The 23,494-nt window shown below is 54.9% G+C and overlaps 1 protein-coding gene across 1 annotated transcript; it reads right to left on the bottom strand.

The window, feature by feature from the left end:
- Positions 1-616: 616 nt before the first annotated feature.
- NOTCH4 (notch receptor 4) lies at positions 617-22,963 on the bottom strand. The gene is made up of 30 exons (XM_068557486.1): positions 22,897-22,963; positions 22,017-22,098; positions 21,538-21,830; positions 19,598-19,945; positions 19,376-19,498; positions 19,029-19,265; positions 18,749-18,904; positions 18,095-18,289; positions 16,516-16,629; positions 15,323-15,436; positions 15,114-15,236; positions 14,112-14,271; positions 13,345-13,490; positions 12,782-12,934; positions 12,443-12,560; positions 12,125-12,212; positions 11,611-11,764; positions 9,721-9,905; positions 7,714-7,966; positions 7,352-7,464; positions 5,838-6,361; positions 4,879-5,262; positions 4,594-4,769; positions 3,831-4,050; positions 3,568-3,649; positions 3,335-3,473; positions 2,525-2,820; positions 2,139-2,286; positions 1,512-1,609; positions 617-1,336 (listed from the first exon to the last, which is right to left on the bottom strand). The coding sequence occupies exons 1-30, from the start codon at positions 22,961-22,963 to the stop codon at positions 647-649; spliced, it is 5,979 nt and encodes a 1,992-aa protein (XP_068413587.1). The 3' UTR covers positions 617-646.
- Positions 22,964-23,494: the final 531 nt, after the last annotated feature.

Here is a 23,494-nt window from a genome sequence, read left to right as displayed (position 1 = left end):
CAGTCAACCTCGTGTTTTTTCCATTCCCCAACCCCTCCAAAAGATGGTAACACTTCAAATCAGCTTTATTATGGGGTGACAGACTTGGGGTTCTTAGATATAGTGGTGGCTAGAAGAGTGGCACTTCATCCCTGCAGTGGTTTGTTTGGGGGTGGGGTGAGGTGGGGAGAATGCAAGGAGTCATCAGCTGGAGTGACCCTTGGCCCTGCCTTCTGTGCCTACACAGTGCCTGGCGCACAGCAGGTGCTCAATAAATATCTGTCAGCCGTTTGTGGGTAGTGGGGGTTACAGGCGATAGAGGCTCCCTTTGGGAACAATGTACAGGAAAGAACATCTTACATTCTATCTGTCTGCAGTTCTTGGTTCAGGGGTACTTCTCCCATTCCACTCCATCCTCCTGTAACACCTCATCCTTATTTTCTGTGAGAGAGGCTGGGCCTGCTTCATCCCAGCACCCCGAACTCTCTTTCCAGGGCTGCAGTTTCTCCACGTGGAAGACGATGTGGCATACACCATTTTGGGAGAGACACTACACTCATGACCCCTCACTTTTGAGGCTCAAGGATTTTAAAATCTGGAGGCCTTCCATACTGCTTGTCATTTAATGAGTACTCACTTTTAGAATCCCTCCCTGACATGCAGCCTTTTATTTCTGACCCTCGCCTCCCGCATTTAAGGGTATTACTTGGTGGGCTGGGGGACCCCATGCAACTTGAGGGGATCCCCGCTCAGGGGACGGAGTAAGGCAAGGAGGCGGGATTGGAGTGTTGGAGGCGGGACCGCAGGCTCCTAGAGCCACCCAATCGCAGGGCCAGTCAACAGCTGAGGCCACACCCCCGCACCCGGCCGCGACCCCGGATCTTCCTCGCACTATTGCAGGGTTGGACGGAGGCCCGCGCATGCCTGCAGAAAACCTACGGCCGCGGAGGGGCGGGCCTTCTCCTCCTCCTTTCGATAGGCCTCGGCAGTGCGAATAGGCCCCGCCCCCATGGGCGGCCAAGTCTACGGACAAAGTCCGGGCTTGAGGATAGGCTCCGGCTGACAGCGTCCGGCAGCGCGGCTGAGCCCCGCCCCCACGCGGGGGCACGCTTCCTGATGCGGTCCGCGCGCGCTGCAAGGCGCCGGCGCCGGCGCCCGGCGTGGCTTTGTGACGAGCCTCCGGTGGTCCCGCCCCTTCCAGCAGCGTCAGCAGATCCCAGTGGTTGCGCTGGCGGGCGATGTCCCCGGGCGCTAGCCCGGCTTGGTCCCGCAGCCCTCGGGCGGCTCCCAGCCCCAGCAGCAGCTGGGCTACCTCCATGGCTCCTTCTCGGGCCGCCAGGAACAGCGGCGTCTGCTCCTGCCCGGGAGGAAACAGCCAGGGGGGGCGGTCAGGGAAGGCCACGCCCACAGGACTGGCCCTCCTACTTGACTGGTGGTCCCTCCCCCTTCAGGTTTTTCGGAGTTCCGGCGCTTTGCACCTCTCCCGCGTCAGCTTAATTGTGGGGGGGGGGGCGCCCGCTACCCGGTCTAACCCTGCCGTCCAGTGCGTCTTTATCGGCTCCGGCCTGGAGAAGGGAGCGGGCGGCCCGGGCGTTGTTCACGGCGGCGGCCCAGTGCAGCGCGGTTTTTCCTAGGGCACCACGTGAGAGGTTGTTACCCCGAGGCTGGGGGCCCGACGCCTGGGTTCCTGTTTCCCACGGATTCTGGACTTGGGGGGAGGGCTATTCAGCCCGCCGGGTCCCTCCAAGGCGGAAGCGTTGCCCGGGTGACCGCCGGCTTGCAGGAAGCGTTGCTCCAGTGACGTCACCGGCGCGCGGGAGGGACAATGGGGCATTGTTCTGGGGTCGATGGGACCGGCAGATCACGTACCTCCCACGAGACCCCCTTCCTTCTCACACTCTTCCCCCATCCTAGTTCCCAGTGGACTAGGGTAGTGTGTGTGTGTGTGTTTGAGGATGATGAGGGAAGACTCACGTGCTGCCTACTGCCACCACACTGCAGATTTACCACCTTGACAGCAGGGTGGGAGGGAATGACCCGGGAGGGAATGACCCAGCTTCCAGTTGGTCCCTCTGCTGACCCCCCTTTTTTGCATCTTATCTCACACCCCATTTGCTCAACTTCTTGATAGCACAACATCAACTTCCCCAGATCCATACCCCATTTGTCTCTGGCCCCCACATCTGCTTGGGCTGCAATCAGTTCTTCAACCAGGTCCTCAACAGCTAGCCTGGCGGCCAGCATCAGGGCTGTGGTCCCATCCTCTGTCCGCGCATCTACTGCAGTCTGTCTGCTGCGGAGTAAGAGCTGGGGCGGGGTGGGGGGCGGCAGAGAGGGCCAGTGACCCCTGGTATATCTAGACTGCTAGCTAAGGTCCCTCACACTGTTAACCACCTCCCAATCCACATTCATCCACCTGTTCTTGTTTCTCTTTCAGTCCCCAGTCTCACATCACCTTCCTCTCTGCCAAACCCAGAGGATGCTATTGCCCAGCCTTACTTGCAAGTTTGCCCCGTTTCCTTTAGCAACCCCAGTGGGCACTGACCTGGCAAACCTCCCGAGCATCAGCAGCCACAGCGGTGTGAAGGGGGGTGCGCCCTGCCCGGTCTGGCTGGTTGGGGTCGGCTCCTGCCTCAAGGAGGCGGCGGGCAGCGGTTGGCCGGGAGAATCGAGCAGCCAGGTGCAGGGGGGTCTCCCCAGTGCCCACGGTGTGAACCTGGGGACAGGCCCCTCCACCCAGCAGAGGTTCCCAGGGCTCAGGGCTTCCCAACCATGTCTCCTGATAGGTCCTGGACTCCACTCCCCCACAGCAGACTGCTGACATCAGGGGTGTCACCCCATCTGTGGGTGAGAGACATGAAGAATGGGAGACAACTGGGGAAGGGGGAGAACATGGAGGCTCAGGGAGAATCACAGCTTGAGGTGTCAGGAAGCCCAGCTTGGGTTCTTGATTTTCTGTGGCTTTAGTCAAGTGACTTTCTACTTTATTTTTCTCTGGGCTTTGGTTTCCTCATCTGTAAAAGGAAGCATCAGGCCTTAATACTCTAACATTCTAGGGCAGTGATTCTCAAACTTGAGTCCTGGATCAGACTCACCTGCGGAGCTTGTTAAAACACAGATTCCCCAATATTTTGAATTTCTGAATCAGTAGCTCTGGAGTGGAACCTGAGAATTTATATTTCTAACAATTTCCCTGGTGATGCTGATTTTTCTGTCCTGGGACCACTCTTTGAGAATGGCTGTTTGAAGCACTCACTCTAGTATTACTTTCTCCAGTTCTGATAGCAAAGGACTTTCTGATTCTAAAAGGGTCAAAGGGAGTTTTCATTTTCTTAGTCTGGGTTGGCTCACATACCAGGTCCACGGGTGTCCACATCAGGGACATCCATCTCAGAGTCCTGGGGAGGAGTCAGCATGGCTGCCTGGGGGAGCTCCTGACAGTCACTACTCAGAGGCCAGAGCTGGCACTTGGAGGGTGAGGCTATTTCTTCAACCTTGAGGATCAGAACAAGGATCAGTGAAGGAAGGTTGACTTGTCCCTTCAAGCCCTCCATCACTTTAGGACCATTCCTGCCCCAGTGCTTTCACCTGGTCCGCCTCTTCTCCTTCCTTGGGGCCTGAGCACATCACAACTCCATCCTCATCAACTTCTGCCTCTGGTTTCAGTGCCCTGGAAGGGGGTGGGTGGGTAGAGGACCTTCAGGGTCCCTAAGATTTCCAGCAGGCTTCCCACCCCTCTCCCCTTCCCGTGTCTTCAACTTCTGCATAGCATCTCTTATTGCTTCTGATCATAAATATATCTCCACAGGAACGAGTCCCCTCCCTGAGCCCCAGTTCTTTCTCACTCTCACTTGAGGCCGATGCTGTCCTCGCCCAGTGGGGGCCGGCGTCGGCGGGAAACTGGCTGAGTCTGAGACCTTCGAGTGAACCCAGGGGGCAGCCAGAGGGCCCCATGCTCTCGGCGCTTCCGGCGGATGAGCTGGAGGACGAGAAGAGCCCCGAGGGCCAGGAGAAGCACCCCGGCCACCGGCGAGCACAGTACAGGCCAGGGAAGCTGGTTGGCGGGGGGCTCTGGTGGAAGAGACACAGTCAGAAAAAGAGGCCATTCCTGGTGAGGCTGGGTACTCTGGTGAGACCTTTGGGTAAGTGCAGTAACCTCTTTTTGCCTCAGTTTCCTCAACTGTAAAATGGGAATAATAATAGTACTTGCCTCATAGGGGTCATTGGGAGGATTAAATAAGTTAATACTGTAAAATGCTTAGAGCGAGGCCTGGCACATAGTAAGTGGTATATAAGAGCTATTATTCTTTCATGTGCTGTGAATTGTTTGATACGGGGATGGTTGGATACTCTCGGCTTAGTAGAATAGACCAGAACCCAAGGTTTGTGGGCGGTCTGTGATAGAGGTTAGAATAAAGTACTGAGGGAAGTAAAGGAGATTGCAGAGCAAATGGGCCATGAGGAGATCTAGCTGGAGAAGAAGGTTAACAAAGGTAAGTCTCCACAAAGAACATTTGGGGTTCCAGGGCTTCTGTTTCATTTGACTTCATTGCTGGTTGCTGGCCTGAAAGCTGGCCTGGGAGCAAACTCAGGGGAAGTGATGGGGCCACCTACCGGTGCCTGCACGAGGGTGGGCAGCCAGCAGGGGTCCTGGCAGTAGGGGCTCCAGGGCCCCCACTGCGGCCATCGCAGCAAGGAAGCGGAGCAGGAGCCCAGGGTCCCAGGGACAGCGGGATGCAGGATGGTCGGGGCCACAGCGGGACAAGTCCACATCCATCACCACCACAAACCTGCGGGGAAGGCACCTCAGAGAACTTTCGGTTGGTCCCTGGTTCCCTTCTCTCTGCTGGTTAAAAAACTAATGTCTGCCCCCTCTCCCCCGCCTCCCAGCCTTCTTACCCAGTGCTGAGGGAGTCCGTCTCCTTGCCTGTAGGCTGTGTTTGAGGGGCTGCTCTCTCATGGTGAGAGGGTTCTGGGGTTCCTCCTAGCTCCTCTTCGGCCTGGGCTCCAGGATAGGGGTACACCATGTTCCTGCCATCACTATCCTTCCTTACCCAAAGCCCTACCCTCAGAGTCAGGGACAGCACCCGGGCCAGGGCAAGCAGCTGCTGGTCCAGGGTTGAGGGGCTCAGCACCACCAGCAGGGCCAGGGAGGGCCCCCACTCCGAATCCCCATCTTCGGGCCTGCAGTCGCCCCCATCCCAGCCACATTCTGCAGTGTTGCAGCCCTTCTCACAGTGTCCATTGTGGAAGTGATCACGGCAGTACTGGTCATAGGCTGGACTGTGGGTTGAGGAGACGGGGACTCAGGACCCCAAAAGAAACCTGACTTCCTCATCCCAGAGAGGATCCCTGATATTCCACAGCCTCTAGGGCTCTGGTTGCTAAGTGGGGGCAGCTCTGGAGTAATGGGCTTAGACCCTGGGTGGTAGGTAGTCCAGACACCCTAATGTCTACTGACACCTTTGTTTCCTAACACTGTCCCCACTCTCTACCCTCCCAAACTCCTGTCTCCCTGAAGGGAAGCCCTTTTCCCTCAGGGGTGCTGGTTGCTAGGGGAGATACTCCATGGCAACAGGGCTTAGAGAGAGAAGCTTGAGGCCAGAGATCCCACAGCTCTCAGAGGGTAGCTCTGAAAGAGGCAGTGCCCTCTTTCTTGGTCCCCACATTAAATATTCATGCTGCCCCATTCCTCTGGGTTGGAGTCTAGCGTCTTATACCCCTAATCAGCAATGGTTATTAGGGTGGAAATTCCCTGAAGCTTGAGGCTGTGGTCATGCTGTAACTCGAGAGACATCTATGTCCTTCCTTCTGCCCTCACCCTGCCCCCGCCCAGCCCATCAGGGTTTCAGACTCACGTGCAGGCTGGAGGAGTCTCACAGTCATAGCCATCAAACAAACACTCTTCAGAGTCACATTGCGGATGGCACTGCCCATCCCGGAAGAGAAGCCAGCACCGAGAATGGGAGGGGCAGCCCTTCCAGGGGTCTGGGACCCCCAGGGAGCAGTCCCCACCATCCCAATTTCCTCCTGGGCCGCTGCAGCCAGCGTCGCAGGCCCCATCTCCACTTCTGCCCTCACATCCCTTTGCTCCAGGCCTCTGACACCGGGGCCCTGGAGAGCTGGGAGGGCAGGAGCATCGAAAGCCTGGGCCCCCCAGCCCAGGGGTCTCTGAGCAGCTGCCATTGTGTAGGCATGGAGAAGGAGGGCCACAGCCTGGAGGAGCGGGTGGGGTTAGGCAGTCAGGGCCCCCATAGCCACTGAGGCAGGTACAGCGGGGTGGGAATCCAGGCTTGGGGGAGGGCAGACACAGGCCACCGTGGTGGCAGTGATGGAGACCGCAGGAGGGGGCTCTGTGGCTGCAGGTGGGGCCTTCAAAACCCTGCGGAGAGGAGGAGAGAGATTGGGGGAAGGACCTTGTATTATTCTCCCTGCCTCCCCTTAAGCTAACCCCTGCATTAAGATAACTCAGAGGGTCCTAGATTCTCATATCTGGAAGGGGCCTCAGAGAACATCAAATTCATCATTTTACAGTAGTTGAAACCATGTCTCCCCTTTTTTTTTTTTTTTTCACACAATGACATATTGCATAGTGGGGAGAATGGATGAACCACAGCTGTTCGCAAGAATGTGGGTGAAAGAATGAATATATGTACATGTATAACTGAATCACTTTGCTGTACACCTGAAGCTAACACAACGTTGTAAATCAGCTATACGCCAATTTAAAAAAAAACCCCAAAAAACCTGGGTGAACTGTCATCATGATGTGAGTCCTGGAAGACGAAACTGTTAATAGAGTAATAGTAATTGAACTAATACTATATTATCTTGATCCTTGGAGATAGGATTATGTACTTCACTTCCTCTGGGAAGGGAACAGCATACAGGAGGACATAAGTACATGAAAGTTATTATTAATATTGTAATTATTGTTTTAGGTTCATGGGTGTTATCTTGTAAGGATAATTAAAAGAAGGCAGTACATAAACTAATGTTAGTTTGTATGTTCGTGTATCATGAACCAAGGCTTAAGATTAACCCACTTTCATGCATCTGAGGTCTATAAACAAATACACACATGGAGTTAAAAGAACTTATCCAAGCTCACCCAGCTGGCCTTGGGGGACCTTCCCAAATCCCATGATTTGGGGATCTTCCCAAATCCCATGATTTCTGAAAGTTCCATTCATGCTACCACCTGATCCTGCCTTTCCCCACGACTGCTGCTGAGAACCACGTACCACTGTGGACCTGAGATGGCTTTCTCCAGTAATTCCCACTCCAGTGCTCCCCCAGGTTCCTGGCTCAGGCATTCTCACCTTGCGTCAGCGTTGGGGGCAACAGAGAAAGCAGCTTTGTGGTCACTCACCTGGGGGCAGTGGCAGGTGAATCCTGGGGGTGGTCCTGCTGTGGCCTCACAAGACCCTCCATGGGAGCAGGGCTGGCTCTGGCAGGGGTCTAGCTCCACTTCACACCGCTGGCCTGTGGCAGGGGTGGGGTTAAACATAACACTCTGTTTCAGTCGCTGCCTCCTTCCGAGCTCATTCCTGGGAGACGGCCCAGCACTAGCCGCACAGGCAAAGGGGTGGTGGGCATGCTCTCTGGCGTGGGGCGTAGAGGCAGGGGGATGGACCAGATGACTAGGCTGCCTCATGGGTGGGGATTGTCTGGGTTTCCATGGTCAATTCAGCTGTGCCCAGAAATGCCCATACCCCCTCTCTCAGACCTTACCTGTGTGTCCAGGCAGACACTGGCAGTAGAAGGCATTGGCCAGAGAGTGGCAGGCTGCAGTGCCCGTGGGGTGACAGGGCTGGTCCAGACACTCATCTACATCCCCCTCACAGCGCAGCCCCACAAAGCCTGGAGGGCAGGCACAGTGGAAGCCTCCAGGTTTGGGGGTGCACGTTCCATGGTTATGACAGGGCTGGGATTGACAAGCGTCAGGTTCCTTTGAGCAGTTCTGTCCACTGTAGCCTGGTGTACACTTGTAGGCAAAGAGGGTCAGACAGGGAACCAGTAAATGAGCCCATCCTGGCACTCTAGGGGACCCAGCTCCAGATAGTCTGCAAGCACCCCACCTTCCAACTCAAAGCATCACTCAACTCACCATCCATCACAGCCACGTGTAGCTTAACCCTTTTATCTCAACTCCACATGATACACAATTATTTGATAATACACAACTTAACCACTTCCCAGTCCCAAACAATCTCTTTGATTCATTGCCACTAGATATAGCTCCGTTTTTGAAAAAACCTTCTCCCCCCAACCACACATCCACTGGATCCACACATCCACATCTGTCACGCTTAATTAATTTATAAGCACTTATTGAATGTCTGCTTTGTGCCAGGCACTTTTTCAGGCTCTACGAATACAGAGAAAATGAAAACTCATCCCTGCTTCCATGAAATTCTCAGTCAACCAGAGGAGAGACAGCTGGCATTGATTGCATGATTATATACATAACCTCATAAAACCCTCCTAACAACCCTCCATATGGATCATCTCATTTGAGTCTCACTTTGCAGAAAAGGAAACTGATTCCTTGAAAGATGAGTGACTTGCACAAGCCACACAGCTGGTAGGTGGCAGAGCTGGGATTCAATGCGAGTCTGTGACTCCATAACTGATGACCTTAACCGTCTTCTGATTATTTCATATCATTTTGCTAGTGAGAGAAGAGTCATTGATGAGGTCTGTATCATGTGCCAAGTTCTTGCAGGAGGAAGGAGAGTATGCAAGAATGGAGTACCAGGAAGGCTTCAGAAAAATGGAGGAGAAGGGATTCACAAAGCATCCGAGGAATGGCCAGAGGGCTGGAAGAAGCAGACGAGGGGCGTGTTTGGAAACTTCTGGAGGAAGGAGTTTCGTGAAAGAGGAAAGAGAGCTGAGTAATGGGTACACGGGGGTTCACTACTAATCAGTATGCTGCTTTTGTGTATGTTTGAAAACGCTCGTGATAAAAAGTTAAAAAATAAAATTTAAGAGTTAAAGAAAGAGGGTGGTTAAAGGATCATGCCTTCTATCCAAACGCGTGGTTGTGAGCACAGGCATCAGGCTGCTTGGACTTGAATCCCAGCTTTGCCTTCCTGGCCTGCTCAGTGACCTGAACCACCAAGGTAAGGCCCTGACCCAGTCTGGAGAGAAGTTAGGGACATTCCCCTGAGGCAGACGCCTCCTGGGCACCATCCAGTGGAAGAGGGGTGAGGAAAGCCCCCAGAGAGCTAGTCTGGGGTGCAGGGAAGTCGGCTGCAGTTTTGTGTTGCTGGAGCAGTGTTAGGGGCTGGCGGGGAGAGATGATGAGGCCTGAGAGGCAGGCAGGGCTGGGTCGCGCCGGGCTTGGGACTTCATTGTGAAAGAGGTGGGCAGCCACTGAAGGGTTTTAAGCAGGAGAGTGACAGGCCAGCTTAATATTTTCAACAGAGCACCCTAGTGGTGGAGTAGAGGCTGAACCTTTAGGAGGACAAGTGTGGAGGCAGGGATGATGGTTAGGAGGCGGATGCAGGTGTCCGGGTGGAATGCAGCGAAGCCCTGGACTAAGGCAGTGGGATGAGGGTGAAGGGGCAAGGACAGAGTTGAGAAATATTGAGGAGGTAAAATGACTTGGTGGTTGGTTGGATGTGTTGGGTAAATGAAAAGAAAATGCCCTCTCCCCCTCCCCTTTCTGCCCCATGACTGCTGTTTCCCACATCCAGCCCAACTTTGTCTTCCCCCACCTCCTCTAGACGCTCTCACCTGGCAGAGATAACCATTAGGTTGGGCTACGCAGATGGCCCCGTGCTGGCAGGGCCTGGACTCACAGGGGTTCACCCTCTCCTGGCATATACTGCCTTGGAATCCAGGGGGACAGTGGCAGAAATGGGAGGGGCCGCTGTCGATGCAGATGCCTCCATTCTGGCACAGGGAAGAGACTTCTGTGCCTGGGAAGAGAGACACACAGGGATTGATAAAGCTAAGTGGGGTGGAAGGATGCTCAGGGGCTCCAGACCGTGAGCAGAGAGGTCCATGGAGGGGCCACTGACATTCCTAGGGTGGGTGGAGGGCACTCAGAGCCTGAGGAGTCAGTAACTCTTGACCCCGAAGAGATTAAAACATCAAGTTCCCAACATGGATGGACCTAGAGATTGTCATACTGAGGGAAGTAACTCAGACAGAGAAAAGACAAATATCGTATGATATTGCTTATATGTGGAATGTAAAAAAAAGGGTACAAATGAACTTATCTACAAAACGGAAATAGATTTACAGATGTAGAAAACAAACTTATGGTTACGAGGGGGTAAGTGGGGGAGCGATAAACTGGGAGACTGGGACTGACATATACACACTGCTCTATATAAAGTAGATAACTAGGGCTTCCCTGGTGGCACAGTGGTTAAGAATCCGCCTGCCAGTGCAGGGGACACGGGTTCGAGCCCTGGGCCGGGAAGATCCCACATGCCGTGGAGCAACTAAGCCTGTGGGCCGCAATTGCGGAGCCTGCGCTCTAGAGCCCACGAGCCACAACTACTGAGCCCGCGTGCCACAACTACTGAAGCCCACGTGCCACAACTACTGAAGCCCGCGCGACTAAAGCCCGTGCTCCACAACAAGAGAAGCCACCGCAATGAGAAGCCCGCGCACCACAACAAAAAGCAGCCCACGCTCGCCGCAACTAGAGAAAGCCCGCGTGCAGCAACAAAGACCCAATGCAGCCAAAAATAATTAATTAATTAATTTTTAAAAATCGATAACTAATAAGGACCTACTGTATAGCACAGGGAGTTCTACTCAATATAGTAATGGCCTATATGGGAAAAGAATCTAAAAAAGAGTGGATATATGTATATGTGTAACTGATTCACTTTGCTGTACACCTGAAACTAACACAACGTTGTAAATCAACTATACCCCAACTAAAAAAAAAAAAAAAAAATCAAGTTCCTCCTCCTGCCTGTTTTGTCAGAATGGAGAGAAATACCTCTTCTTTGGCTTATCAGGGCATTATAAGCAACTATATTCTTGGCTTTAAATGTCTCAAGCAAGAAAGAAGTCAAGAGAAACTTCAGGTGGGGACACCTGAAGTGGCTTAACTAATGGTCTAAGTCCATCCCCTGGGTTTTGCATCCTCTGATGTTCTGTCACAGTGATTCCCATCAGCCATCCCCTAACTTCACAATGGTCTCTTTCCTAAGTTTGTCTCATAACAAAACTTATTTGAACAAGGAGGGTATTCTTTCACCCGGGGGGTTGGCATAACATCCGAGTGAGTGGGGTATGGCGAAGTGTGTTGAGTGTAGTTGGTTAAGCGTGGTTCACTCTAGTTGAATTATGATGGTAAAGACAGTGCTGAGTTGTTCCACACTGGATCACTGGGTTATGTCCCTGGTGGTTGTGTTCAACGGGAGTCTGGTTGACTGGGCTGGGTGGTGTTGCTTGTGTTGTGTTGAACGTGGTGCTAGGAGTTGAGTTGTGTTAGGCTGTCCTGGGTGTTGAGCTGCAGCATCAGTAACTGGTTGTCTGTGTTGCTTTGACTCTTGGTCCACTGTTTGCCCAGATGTTGTGTGTGGATGTCCTTAGGGGTGGGGTAGGGGAGGACACTCTTTTGCTCTTCATCTGCTCCATAGTCGGTCCTTGGGTCAGTACCTTGGCTCAGAGCAGCCTTCTGGCAGGAGGACAGCGGCAGGTTGCAGAGAGGTCCGGTCCATCCCTGGAGGCACAGGCACTGGAAGGAGGGCCCAGTCTGGAGGCAGTGGGAATTGTGTGGACAGGGCTTCTGAGCGCATGAGTCCATCAGCGTCTGAGGGTTAGGAGGGAGTGTGAGGCAGGAAAGAGCATCAGCTTCCCAGGCCTAGAGATGGTCCTCTGCCAGTGTCTCAAAGTCCCTTACCTTGAAAACTCTCTCCTGAATGGTCTGGGACTAGGTCAGCCTCCCTGGTTTCCTTGGATACCCACATCCCAGAACAGTCGCTGGGATCAGAAATCCTTTCAGTGAACCATACAAATCTCAAGCTAGACCTCAACTCCTAGACTTCCAAACCTCCTTTCACGTGGATACCTCTCCTAAGCTTCCCTGCTGCCACCTTTTAATACCCGAGGCCCTCTCACTGGAGCTCTCCTGCCCCTCCCTCCTCAGCACACCTGGCTCAGTGCCCCTCACCTGGCAGCTGCCTCCTGTGTAGCCAGGGGGACAGAGGCAGCGGGGACCCTGAGGGCCGTCTTGGCAGGTTGCCCTGTTCCTACAGGGGCTGGATAAGAAAGAGAGAGGGCACAGTAGGAGGAAGGCCAGGGCAACAAGGGGAGGGAGTGTGTGATGTGGTGGCAGGCAACCACTGGGGAGATGGGGAAGCAGGAGGGAAGGCAGAGTGAAGGGATGTGGGATGTGGGATGAGAGGCGGCATGGCGCCCCAGAGGAGATGGAGAGGAAGGGTGGGGAGGGCTCCCTCCCTCCCTCCAGGGGTCTTTGTGCCCTGCTCACCTGTCCGCACAGCTGGGACGGATCCTTCCCTCGCAGCGTGGGCCCTGGAAGCCTGTGGTGCAGAGGCAGGAGGAGGCGCTGGGCCTGTTCACACAGGTGCCCCCATGGAGGCACGGTGCTGGAGAGAGGAGGCTGTGAGGGGTTGGGTTCCTCGCCTGTAACCTGGCCTGCGGCCTCAGTCACACCCCACACGGGGCACCCCCCGCCCCCCGCAACTTCCCCACCCAAACAACAGCTCACTGTGTCCAGTTAATTTTTTTTTAAAATGTGGTACAAACATACCCTGACCAGTTTCTCCATCCTCCTGTGGCCCAGCCCCAGGACATGGTGGGCACTCACCAGAGGCACAGTGGTCAATGCTGGTCTGGCAGCGGAGCCCGGTGTGGCTCGGAGGGCAGGTGCAGGAGTAGCCCTCAGGGCTGGGGCTACAGGAACCACCGTTGAGACAGGGCCCTGAGTGACAAGCTGTCAGCTCCTCGCTGCAAGTGGGCCCTGAGGGAAGCGGGTGGGGTCTGAGAAAAGGAAACCTCCTTTTCCTTCTTTTCCTCGTCTTCCCTTTCCTTCCCTTCCTCATCCCCATCCCCCAACCTCTTTTCTTTTCTCACCACCTCCTGCACGTCACCCGTGCCCTCTGTAGCCCGTGCCCAGTTTTTTTTTTTTTTTTTTGCCGCACCGTGGGGCATGTGGGATCTTAGTTCCCTGACCAGGGATGGAACCTGCACCCCCTGCAGTGGAAGTGTGGAGTCTTAACCACTGGGCCACCAGGGAAGTCCCAGCCCGTGCCCAGTTCTTCTTGGTGGTGACTGAGACCCAGAGCCCTTTGGACACATGTCTCCACTGGCCTTGCCCTTGATTTAAATGGTGGTCAGCCCAGGGTATATATGGTTTAGGGAGCGCCTCACCTGTGTAACCTGTGGCGCAGGTGCAGTTGTAGCCAAAGGGCTGGGGGTGGCAGGTCCCTCCGTGGGCACAGGGTGTGGAGACGCAACCCCCCAGCTCTGTGTCACACTCTGGTCCTGTCCAACCCACATCACACACACACGAGGATCTGGTCATAAAAAGAAAGGGGGGTTTTCTCTTCTCCCCTCCCCATTGGTCAGACCCCTATGACTTCTTTTTTGGCCCTGAGACTCTGGCCCCTTTCTCAGCGTCTTTGCTCTCAGCATTGTCCCCCTTCTGCCCTACCTGCCCCACTCATTTTCTCCAACTAGATCTGTCTGTCTATCTATCTATTCACGCATCCCTTCTATAACTTGTTTATTGTCTGTCTTTCCTCATTAGAACCAAAGCTCCATGAGAGTAGATACTTTGTCTCTTTTGTTCTGTGTTGCTCCCCCAATGCCTGGAAATGTATCCACACATAGTAGATGCTCAGTAAATATTTGTCTAATGAATGATGAGATGAATTGGTCCTGGGATTTAATACTCTTCTTTCTGCTTTGACCTCCCTAGTCCTCTGTTTCCCTCTTTATTTATGAACTCTCCCCTCATTGGATAACACTCACCAGTCAAACCCTCCCATTGGTTGTGATCTCAGAACTTTGCCATCTTCTTCCTATTCCCCATTGGTCATTTCCTACAGACTCACCCCTCACTGGCTCTTTTCTCCTGCCCTAGCTGAGGAGGACCCAGAGGAGACTATAAATGGGGAGGGCCTGGAAGATGTTACCTCTGGCAGTGCCCATGGTGGCAGGTGCAGTTGTCTTCAGCTGGGGCACAGCCAGGGCTTCCACTGGGGCAGAGGCAGTGGGCCTCTTCCTCTGGATCCTGGCATCTTTGCTTGGGCTGGCACAGGTTGGGGGCACACAGGGGAATTTCGCAGAGATGACCTGGGGTGGGGAGATGGGTCAGAGAGAAAACAGAGTCCGTCCCTGTCCTTGACGGGGCCAAAGGCCGCTTCTTATGCATGACTTGCTCACTCACCATGAACCTGTCCTTCAGTGGCTCCCTAATGCCTCAGGATACCAACGTCTTCAGAATGACACATGGGGTCCTGCCTGTCATGGCCTTCCTACAATTGCTATGTTTCTGACCTTTGCCCCATTGTAGCCTAAGCTCTGGATGTCCTACACTCCCTTTAGTGGGGTGTACGTTTCTTCCCTCCGTGCCTTTGCACATGCTGTTATCTGCAGTTAAAACACGCTGCCTAGCATTCTGTCTTGACAAACTCCTACTCAGTCTTTAAGACTCTGTTCAGCCAGCCTTTCTCATCTCTAGTCTGGGTTGGCCAGTCCTTTGTGTTCCTATAGGATCCTGTGCATTCCTCTCTCAGAGCACGTCCCTGGGCCATAATCAACTTGTTGGTCTCTCTACAGTAGATTTAAATCCACTTGAGGATAGCAACTCTTACTCAACTTTGTGTCTGTGTCTGGCATAGTAGACACTTAATAAATGTTTGCTAAATAAGCAAATGAATGGCTTGCCTTTGAACCTCATCCTCTGGTCCTGATCCCCAGTCATACCACTCATGTTGGGCCTGATGTGGGTCCTACAGTAACACTCACCCTCAGCTCCTGTACGGTTGTGCAGGTTTTGCACTGCATAAATTTAAGGGATTCCATTCTCATTCTGTTCTCACATCCCAATCCTCAAATGCCCATCAGTGACCTCTACTGTACCCCAAATGGACTCAAATACCCCTCCAGTTCTTTCCAATGCCTCCCCTGCTGACCTGTGAAGCCAGATGGGCAGAGGCAAAGGAAAGCTCCTGGGAGGTCAAGGCAGCTGGCTCCAGTGGGGCATGGGCCACTCAGACACTCGTCCACCTCCGCCTGACAGCGTGGGCCTTCAAAACCTATGGCACAGCAGGAGGGTCAGGGACCTGCACGGAAGTCTGCCCCTGCCCTCACTCTCGCCTCCAGTGTTTGAGCCCCAGTTTACCTGGGAGACACTTGCAATGGAAGGATCCAGGCTGGTCCTGGCACTGCCCACCGTTGGCACAGGGAGAGCTTCTGCACTCGTTGATGTCCTCCTCACACTGGGAGCCGGTGAATCCTGGTGGGGTTGGGAGTGAGAGGGGAGAGATGACCAAGGTCTTTTTTTTTTTCTTTTCTTTTCTTGACTTTCTCTAGATTTATGAGGGAGTTTGTTACAAATGTTTGAGCTTTACAGGCATGATTTCATGGATTCAAACAAGAAATTAAGAGTTAACACTGGTATTTAGCCTTCTCTTTACAAATACAGAAATAACATTGCTACAAATTGCAAGGGAGAGAATCTTGTTTCAGATGGTTTGGTTTGGGGTTTTGTCTAAACGTGTCATTATATAATGAAGGCACCAATATGGGGGCTTCTCAAATAGTGATTTGGATTTCAGGACAAAATAGAGCATAACTTGGTAACTTTAGTCTTTATATAAATAAGGCATAACTGGATATGTGTACTAATGCTGAAAATACATTTTATCAAAAGAATAGATACAAGTCCTGGCCCTTTCCCTTGCTAGGAAAGGTGAACCTGGAGGACTTCCAGAGGAGACACCTGGGGCAGGTGGAGATGACAGGAGGGTGATGCATAAAGGTGAAACAGCCACCTGCCAGCCGTGTGACTTTGGGCAAGCTACCCAACCTCTCTAGGCTCCACTTTATTCCCCTGTAAAAGGGAAATGATAATATAAACTACTCATGGTACCACTGAGAGGACTAAATGAGATAATGCCTGAAAAGTACATAGCCAAGTGCCTGGCTTAGAGTAAATATTCAATAAACATCAGTTATTATCGTAACAGGGAATAGAGGGATGTCCCGTGAAGCTGGAGAAGGAAGGCCTGGGGCGACTTTCCCTGCATCCATGCCGAACAGTGCCAAAACCAACCAGGGACCCCCGGCATGCAGGGGGAGAGTACAGAGGACTCTGCAGGAGGGCTGGAGAGGAGGGATATTTGGGTGACTTAGCAGGACACAGATGAGGGTGGGCGAGTAAGCAGGGGAAGATTTGGAGGACGTAACAGAAGAGAGTTTGGAGAACAGAGAAGGAGTTGGAGAAATGGGGCGCTCCTCGGTCTGGCCCGAGAGAGCTTCAAGAGGCCACGGGCGATTGCCAGGCTGGAACCGTGGAGTGGAATCTGCACTCACCGGGCAGGCAGACGCACCGGAAGCCATTGAGCAGGTCTTGGCAGTCAGCCTCGTTCAGGCAAGGGGCAGAGGCGCACTCGTCTGTCTCTACCTCACAGAGCTGCCCTTCTAAGCCTGAGGAGGGGTCAAGGGCGAGGCTCAGCCAGGCCAGCCTTGCCTTAGCTGCTCACCCCTTCTGCCCAGGAGGCTCAGGTTCTAGAACCAGCCCTGTCCCTGACCTGACCTGTGCCCCAGCAGGCAGCCCCTCCCAGGGGGCCGTCTGCGTGTGGGTTGGAGAGACGAACCCGAGGCCCTGCTGCTCTGCTGTGTTTGGCTCTGCCCCCCTCAGGTGTGAAAGCTCAGGGAGCAGGGCACCTGCCGGGACATGTGGGAGGGCTCTGGGGAAGTGCCTTTTGGGGCCATTCCTCTGTGCACAGAAGGCAGGGCTCACCCGGAAGGGCTGATCAGCCTGGAGGTCCTCGAGGTACCAATGTGACAAATGGGCATCTGCTTGGAGGTGATTCACTCCTCTTGTTCTACCTGGGCAGACCTCTGTGCCAGGGAGACCAGGGATCCCCAAGGTGGGGATTTGAAGGGCATTTGGGGACCTGTGTCACTCCCATACTTGTCCTGCTTCTTCGGCCTCCTCCTGGCCTGCACTGTCTCACCCTGAACTGAAGCTGGATCAGACTCTGGACCTCGGCTGCCTCCCTTTTCTTGCCTGGGGAACCTGCCTCTGAAGCTCCTTGAGATCTACAACCTTGTCCCTTGGATTACTGGATAGTTTTCTCAGCATTTTTCTTTGGATGCTTCTCAGCTTAGGAAGGCTGTGTAGTATATTGGGTAAAACTATCAAAGCTCTGGGGTTGAATCCTGGCTCTGCCACTTACAAGCTGGGCAACCTTCAACAAGTCACTTAACCTCTCTGTGCCTCAGGTTCTTCATTTATAAAATGGGCATAGTGACAATGCTGACTTCATAGGGTTATTGTAAAGATTAGATAATGCATGTAAGATGCTCAGGCACAAAGTAAGCTGTTATTTTTCTGGTTTTATTCAGTTCCCTGATATTGGCTCTATCCCTGTCTCCCTGGGGAGATGTTTACCCCTCTTAACACTAACTTGTAGGTAGGTGCAGCCTTGCAGCATTCCTTTCCCATTGTACCAAATTCAAGCACACAGACCCTTTGGGATTTTAAAGGTTTACTCTCAATCTCTACAGGGGAGAGTTTCTGTGATTAGGAGGAGCATTCTGGGTTGGCATAAGCAGAGGCTGCAGCATGAAAAGTTTATTAACTGCTGCTCTGCTCTCCCTTGATGGGCCTCTGTGTACAGTGGACCAGTTTGTGTACCCTGCGGTGTCTATGAAATGAATGCAGAGTTGAGCAGTGCACAGCCTCACTACCGTCTGTGGCAGCCCTTCTCCCAGGGGCCGTCGGTTTCCCAGAGTTTTCATCTGGGGGGTGAGGGGAGGAGGAGAAGCATTCTTTGCTGTCTGACCCCAACCGGCCTGAGGCTGTCTGTGCTCTGGAGGGGTCACGTCCAATGGGTTCGGGATTAGTCTCCCGTCTCCTCTACCCGAGGGCCCATTCAGCTGGTACCTGGTGGGCAGAGGCACTGGAAGGTGGCGAGCAAGTCCAGGCAGGTGCTGCCAGGGTGGCAGGGCTGCGACAGGCACTCATTGTGATCGGCCTCGCAGCGGGATCCCGTGTAGCCAGGGGGACAGAGGCACTCAAAGGAGCCGGGCGTGTTGAGGCAGGAGCCGCCATGTTCACAGGGACTGGGGCCTTGCTGGGCTAGGAGGAGAGAAGATCTGGGAGTCCGCAGGGGTCAGTGGTGGAAGGGCGAGGAGGCCAGAGTGGCAGGGAAGGTGTGGGGACCCTGTTTGTGGCTGATGAGATCAAAGTGGGGAAAGGGATTGTGGCTTTAAAATGGAGGAGGACTAAATGGGGCCTCGAGGGCTGAGGATTGGTGAGAAGACCGTGTGAGGCAGAGATGCCAAAAATGGACAAATTCAGGAAAAAGAGATGTTTATTTATGTACGTGGCCACCGTGTGGCTTGCGGGATCTTAGTTTCCCAACCAGGGATCGAACCCCGGCCCTTGGCAGTGAAAGTGCGGAGTCCTAACCACTGGACCGCCAGGGAATCCCCAAGATGTTTATATTTTTAATTTGGAAAACAATTTGCCTGTTTCCCTCTTCAGTGCAGAGGCTGTCTGGGGGCTCAGAGAGGGTCTCATGTGGAGGTGCCTCACCCATCTGACACTCGTCCAGGTCCTGGTGGCAAGTGGGCCCCGTGTAGCCAGGCTGACACACGCAGAATGTGGAGCCCCTCAGGGGGTTGGTGTTGCACTGGGCTTCCTGGTGGCACGGCTGGCTCAGACACATGTCCTCCATGTGGCACAGGAGGCCTGGAGGGCAGGGTGGAGGCGAGGCTCTCAGAGGCCGCTTGAAGCTCCCAGCTGCCCTCCTGGTGCTTCTGTCACGTACCATCTCCACCTCCCACCTCCCGCCTCCCTGTACCCCGTGTCACACCTGTGCGGCCAGGTGGGCAGAGGCAGGAGAAGGAGCCCACACGGTCGATGCAGGTGGATCCTGGGGCACAGGTGGCGGCAACACAGTCGTCCAGGTTCTCCTCGCAGCCCGTGCCTCCCCAGCCGCTCACACACACACAGTGGAAGCCGCCAGCTGAGTTCTGGCAGGTACCCCCGTTTCTGCAGCGAGGGAGACCCTGAACCTCACATTCGTCCACATCTTCAGAGCAATCCCAGCCTGCCAAGGGGAAGGGGACAGGTGCTGGAGCTGGGGGCCCTGTGAGGAGTGGAGAACAGGGGCTGACCATCTGGGCCACTGGTGCCATCAACTTGGCTGAAACGACTCACCTGTCCAGGCCTCTGGGCAGAGGCAGGTGTAGGTGCCCAGCCCATCCTGACAGGTGCCTCCGTTCTGACACTGGTGCCCGACACAGTCATCTGGATTCACCTCACAGCTTGGGCCTGTGAAACCTGACAGGGTCATGCGATCAGCTGAGGAAAGGGGACCCATGGGAGGCAACCTCCGTGCCCAGAGAGAGGGGCTGCAGGAGGACCCCTGCGAGGACACACCTGGGGGACACAGGCAGAGGTGGAAGGTGGAGTCTCTCCCTGGAACCACTTGACAGGTGCCCCCACTGGGACAGCCCCTGGGGGGGCAGGGCCCTGGCCGGAGCTCACAGCGTGGACCCCCCCACCCAGCGGGGCAGAGGCACTGGAAGGACCCCAGGGTGTTATGGCAGGAGGTGCCCTTGGGGCAGGGTCCTGGGTCCAGGAAACACTCGTTGACATCGCGTTCGCAGGCGTGGCCCTCGAAGCCAGGTGGGCAGCGGCACTGGATCTGGGGGTATGTGGCCAGACACACCCCTCCGTTGACGCAGGGGTTGGCTGAGCAGAAGTCCCGGAGCTGGCAGTGCTCACCTGAGGCAGAGGACGGGGGGGGCATTTTCCTAGCACTGCACAAATTCCAGGTCCTCTGAGATGACCCAGCTCTCACTCTGGATTATCTCTGTGCCTAATTTCCATATTTTCTTCCCTTCCCTCCCATACCCTCTCTGCCCTATTCCAACACCCTCACTTTTATCATTCTTTGGGAGAGTTATATCTGGAGTGACCACATTTTTCAAGCTGAAAACTGAACATGTAGCTGTTGGTGGGAGTATTGTGAATCAGCCCTGCTTGGGAAAATCTGGGACGTAGGGTTCCTTTAGTGGTGACCTTGGTGGCGAATTAGAAAGCACGCAGCCTCTGCAAGCAGGAGACTTAGCCCCTTGCCTTGGCCCGGCCAGTTGGGTGCCCTCGGGCAGTCGTCTTGCCTCTCTTATCCTGATTTCCTGAACTTCAGGTGGGTGTAATGGTCCGGATAACGGTAGAGAGACTCACTTCACAGCCGTGTGCACCAGTGGGAATGGCGGCGGTGGCGGCAGTGGCGCTGGTACTGAGCTAAGTAAGCACTTCCTGAACATCGCCCCCTTTCTTCCCCACACCAGCCTTATGAAGTGTGGACATCGGCTGACAACCGAGGACCCAGACAGCTTAAATATCTTACGCAAGGTCACATGTCTAATCAGTGGCAGAGCTGGCAATGGACCCGAGGAGGGGGCCGCCCAGAGCCCCTACTCTGAAGCACAAGGCCTGGCTAGTTGCCACTGGCCATCCTTCTTGTTGTCACGTACGCTGGTCTCTCACACCCAGTCTCAGGCCCAGTTTCCTCAGAATTTCCTCGTCAGTTAAAAAATCTCCATGTCCTGGGCCCACCCCAGATGCACTAGGGCAGGCTCTCTGGGACAGGGCACCGGTATGTTTAAGGCTTTCCAGGTGACTGCTATGCCTACCCAAGTTTGAGAAACTTTGTCTCTAGTCCACCGCCTCCTGGATGCACCCACATCCCAAGCACTCTCTGACCGCGTGGCCCTTGCTGCCTGGTCCAGCCCTCCCCATCCTGGTGAGGTGCTATGGATCCTTTCTCTCCAGGGCCTCGCAGCTCTGTCCAGGCACCCCTGACCACTTCCTCATGGTAGCACACCCTGCCCGTCATGTGTCCTGCTCTCTCGCTCCAGGGCTGCACCCCCTCCCCATCACACCGCCCACCACTGCAGTCTTCCCAGGTGACAGTATGGGCTCCCACCACTCAGAATAGAAGCCATTCAGGTGCTCAGAATGCAGAGTCCTGGAAGTCACCTGCTGTGCTAGGCATTAACCCTCTAGCTAGTGGACCGAGGGGAGGTTGAAGGGCTGGGAAAGGGGTCAGGGTGGTGTGCGAAGGGGGCTGTGGCAGTAGCTATTTACCAGCTGGCTTGGAAATACCTCAACATCTTAGCAATCAGTACTATCCTGTCGGTGAATGTCAATCTTGGGTAAATGGTTCACCAAGAATTGGTTTGTTGATTCTCTCGGCCTCTCTCCTCAAAGGGCTCGCAGTCTCTCAGGCTCTAGTTCCATCTTTCCTACCCCACAGCCCAGCCCGTGGCCCCTGCCTGTCCCCCTTCCTCTCCGCTCCCATCAATGCTCACCTGTCCATCCCGGCATGCAGGAGCACTGTGGGCGGCCCGAGGCCTGGATGTGGCAGCGGCCCATTTTGGAACAGAAGGAAGAACAGGGGTCCTTGAGCTGGGCCTGGCACCTGTCACCAGTGAAGCCAGAGGGGCAGGTGCAGAAGAAGCTGGGGGCCAAGGGAGAGGGAGGGCTGGGGGAGCTGGGAAGGGTGGGAAGCAGGGCTTGACAGCTGCCTCCATTCTGGCAGAGCTGGGCATCCTGGCAGGGGTCCGGAAACTGGCATGTCTCACCCAGGAAGCCAGGGGCACACCTGGGCAGGGGAGGAGACAGGAGAGCTTACTTCCTGGCCCTCTGCTTTCTCTCCTCCCTCCCTCCCTTGCCTTCATTTGTTTCCCTTCATCTGCTTCACCTCCTCCCTTTCTCCTTTCTTCCCATTTCTCCCCGTCCCCTCCCCTACTCCCCTTCCCAGTCTCCCACTCCCACAAGGTAGACTCACTGGCAGGTCCCTTGCCCCTGAGATAGGCTCAGGCAGGTGCCTCCGTTGGCACAGGGTTCTGGGAAACTCCCGCACGGCAGCCCTAGAGATGGAGATGAGGATGAGACGGGAGCAGGGAGCATTACGCTCCACTTTTCCTCCCCTGGACGCTCCGGAGGGACCTGCCTGCAGCAGCCCCGCACAGGTGCTCTAAACCACCATCGCCTTGATACTCCTGTCCCTAGTCCCCACGTGGTGCTCACTCCCCAGCCCCCTAGATCCCAGGCCTCTCAGTTACTAATCCCCACCCCTCCTTTCCTGTTTATTCTCTGGCCTCCCAAGTCCAGCTTCAGGCTCCATCCCTCGGAAGCAAGACAACAGGGATCAGGAGGGGGGCTGAGGGGACTCCTGGGAGGTGAATGGCTGAAACATTGAAGGGATTTCCTCCCGGAAGGGCCCAGCATTGAGCCATCGGGGGGTGGGGACAGCTGGACCGGGAAAGGGACTTGGTGGGCCCTTGACCTTCCCGTGTCTCCGTCTCCTGTTCCCTCTCATCTCTTCCCCTAGCAGGTGGTCCCTCTTTTCCCTCTCTTCCTCCTAAACGTGACTGTAAGAGCACGCTGTCCGCCAGTTCCAGGGCCAACTTGGTTCTCCCTGGGGGTGGGCACCTTCTCACCCATCCCCCCTACCGTCACCACCCCTGGCACGGGGCCCATAGCCTGGGTCTGTGTAGCTGCAGGGGCAGAGTTGTCTCTCCCTGCCGGCAGTCCCATTTGGGGGGGTGAGAATCTTCTCCATCCAGTGTCGCCTCAAAGCATGGGGCTTGACCCTCTGTCCCCAACCCACTGGACATCCTCCTAAGGAATGTGGGTCCCCTCACCTCTCCCACCCCACGCCTCACCTCTGGTCTGGACGACTGACCGACACAGCAGCAGCAGCAGCGGCAGCAGCAGTGAAGGGGGCTGCATTCCAGAGCCCCTGCCCAAGCCCAGATCCCCCCCTGCCTCTTCCAGTGGGACCCTCAGAGCCCTCACTGAGGCAATGACCACCTCCTCTGCTCCCACGGCCCCTTCTTCCTCCTCTTCGGCCTGCTGCGAACCTCACGTCTGAGCTGTTTCCTGAGTCACACAATGTCCTGGACACCCTAGTGATGGGGGGGGGGGGCGGAGTGGAGGAACATTGAGGGGGATGAGGGAGGGGCCTTCTGTCCCTGACAACCCCTGGGGAGGTGGCAAGGAAGAAGGGCAGTGTGGCTGGAGTGCAAGTGATAGACGGGGGAACGGGGCCCCTGGGAGCAGTCCCAGTCCTTCTCCCCTTTCTAGAGACGGGAACTGCAAGGCGGCTGCCCTATGCCCTGGGGGCGGGGTCGGGTCAGGACCTGGAAACAGAGGTGTGGGGTGATGAGACATCTCCTATTCCTCTTGCATGGAGAGGATGCTTGTTTTGCGAGGTCAGTACAGATGCTTCTCAGAGAATCCGCACGCTTCCACCCACTCATC

Source organism: Eschrichtius robustus, chromosome 12 (genome assembly GCF_028021215.1).
Source record: "Eschrichtius robustus isolate mEscRob2 chromosome 12, mEscRob2.pri, whole genome shotgun sequence".
Lineage (NCBI taxonomy): Eukaryota > Metazoa > Chordata > Mammalia > Artiodactyla > Eschrichtiidae > Eschrichtius > Eschrichtius robustus.
This window is presented reverse-complemented; position numbering and strand designations above follow the sequence as displayed.

Bases quoted from the DNA above. Each gene is read 5' to 3' on its own strand.
- NOTCH4 (XM_068557486.1), bottom strand. From the start codon at position 22,963: ATGCAGCCCCCTTCACTGCTGCTGCCGCTGCTGCTGCTGCTGTGTCGG. The intron at 12,935-13,344 runs GTGAGGCGCTCC...CGCTTCCCTCAG, and splicing joins CTGCGCCACAGGTTACACAG to GGCCCACTTGCAGCGAGGAG. The intron at 12,213-12,442 runs GTGAGCAGGGCA...TTTCTTATCCAG, and splicing joins CGTCCCAGCTGTGCGGACAG to CCCCTGTAGGAACAGGGCAA.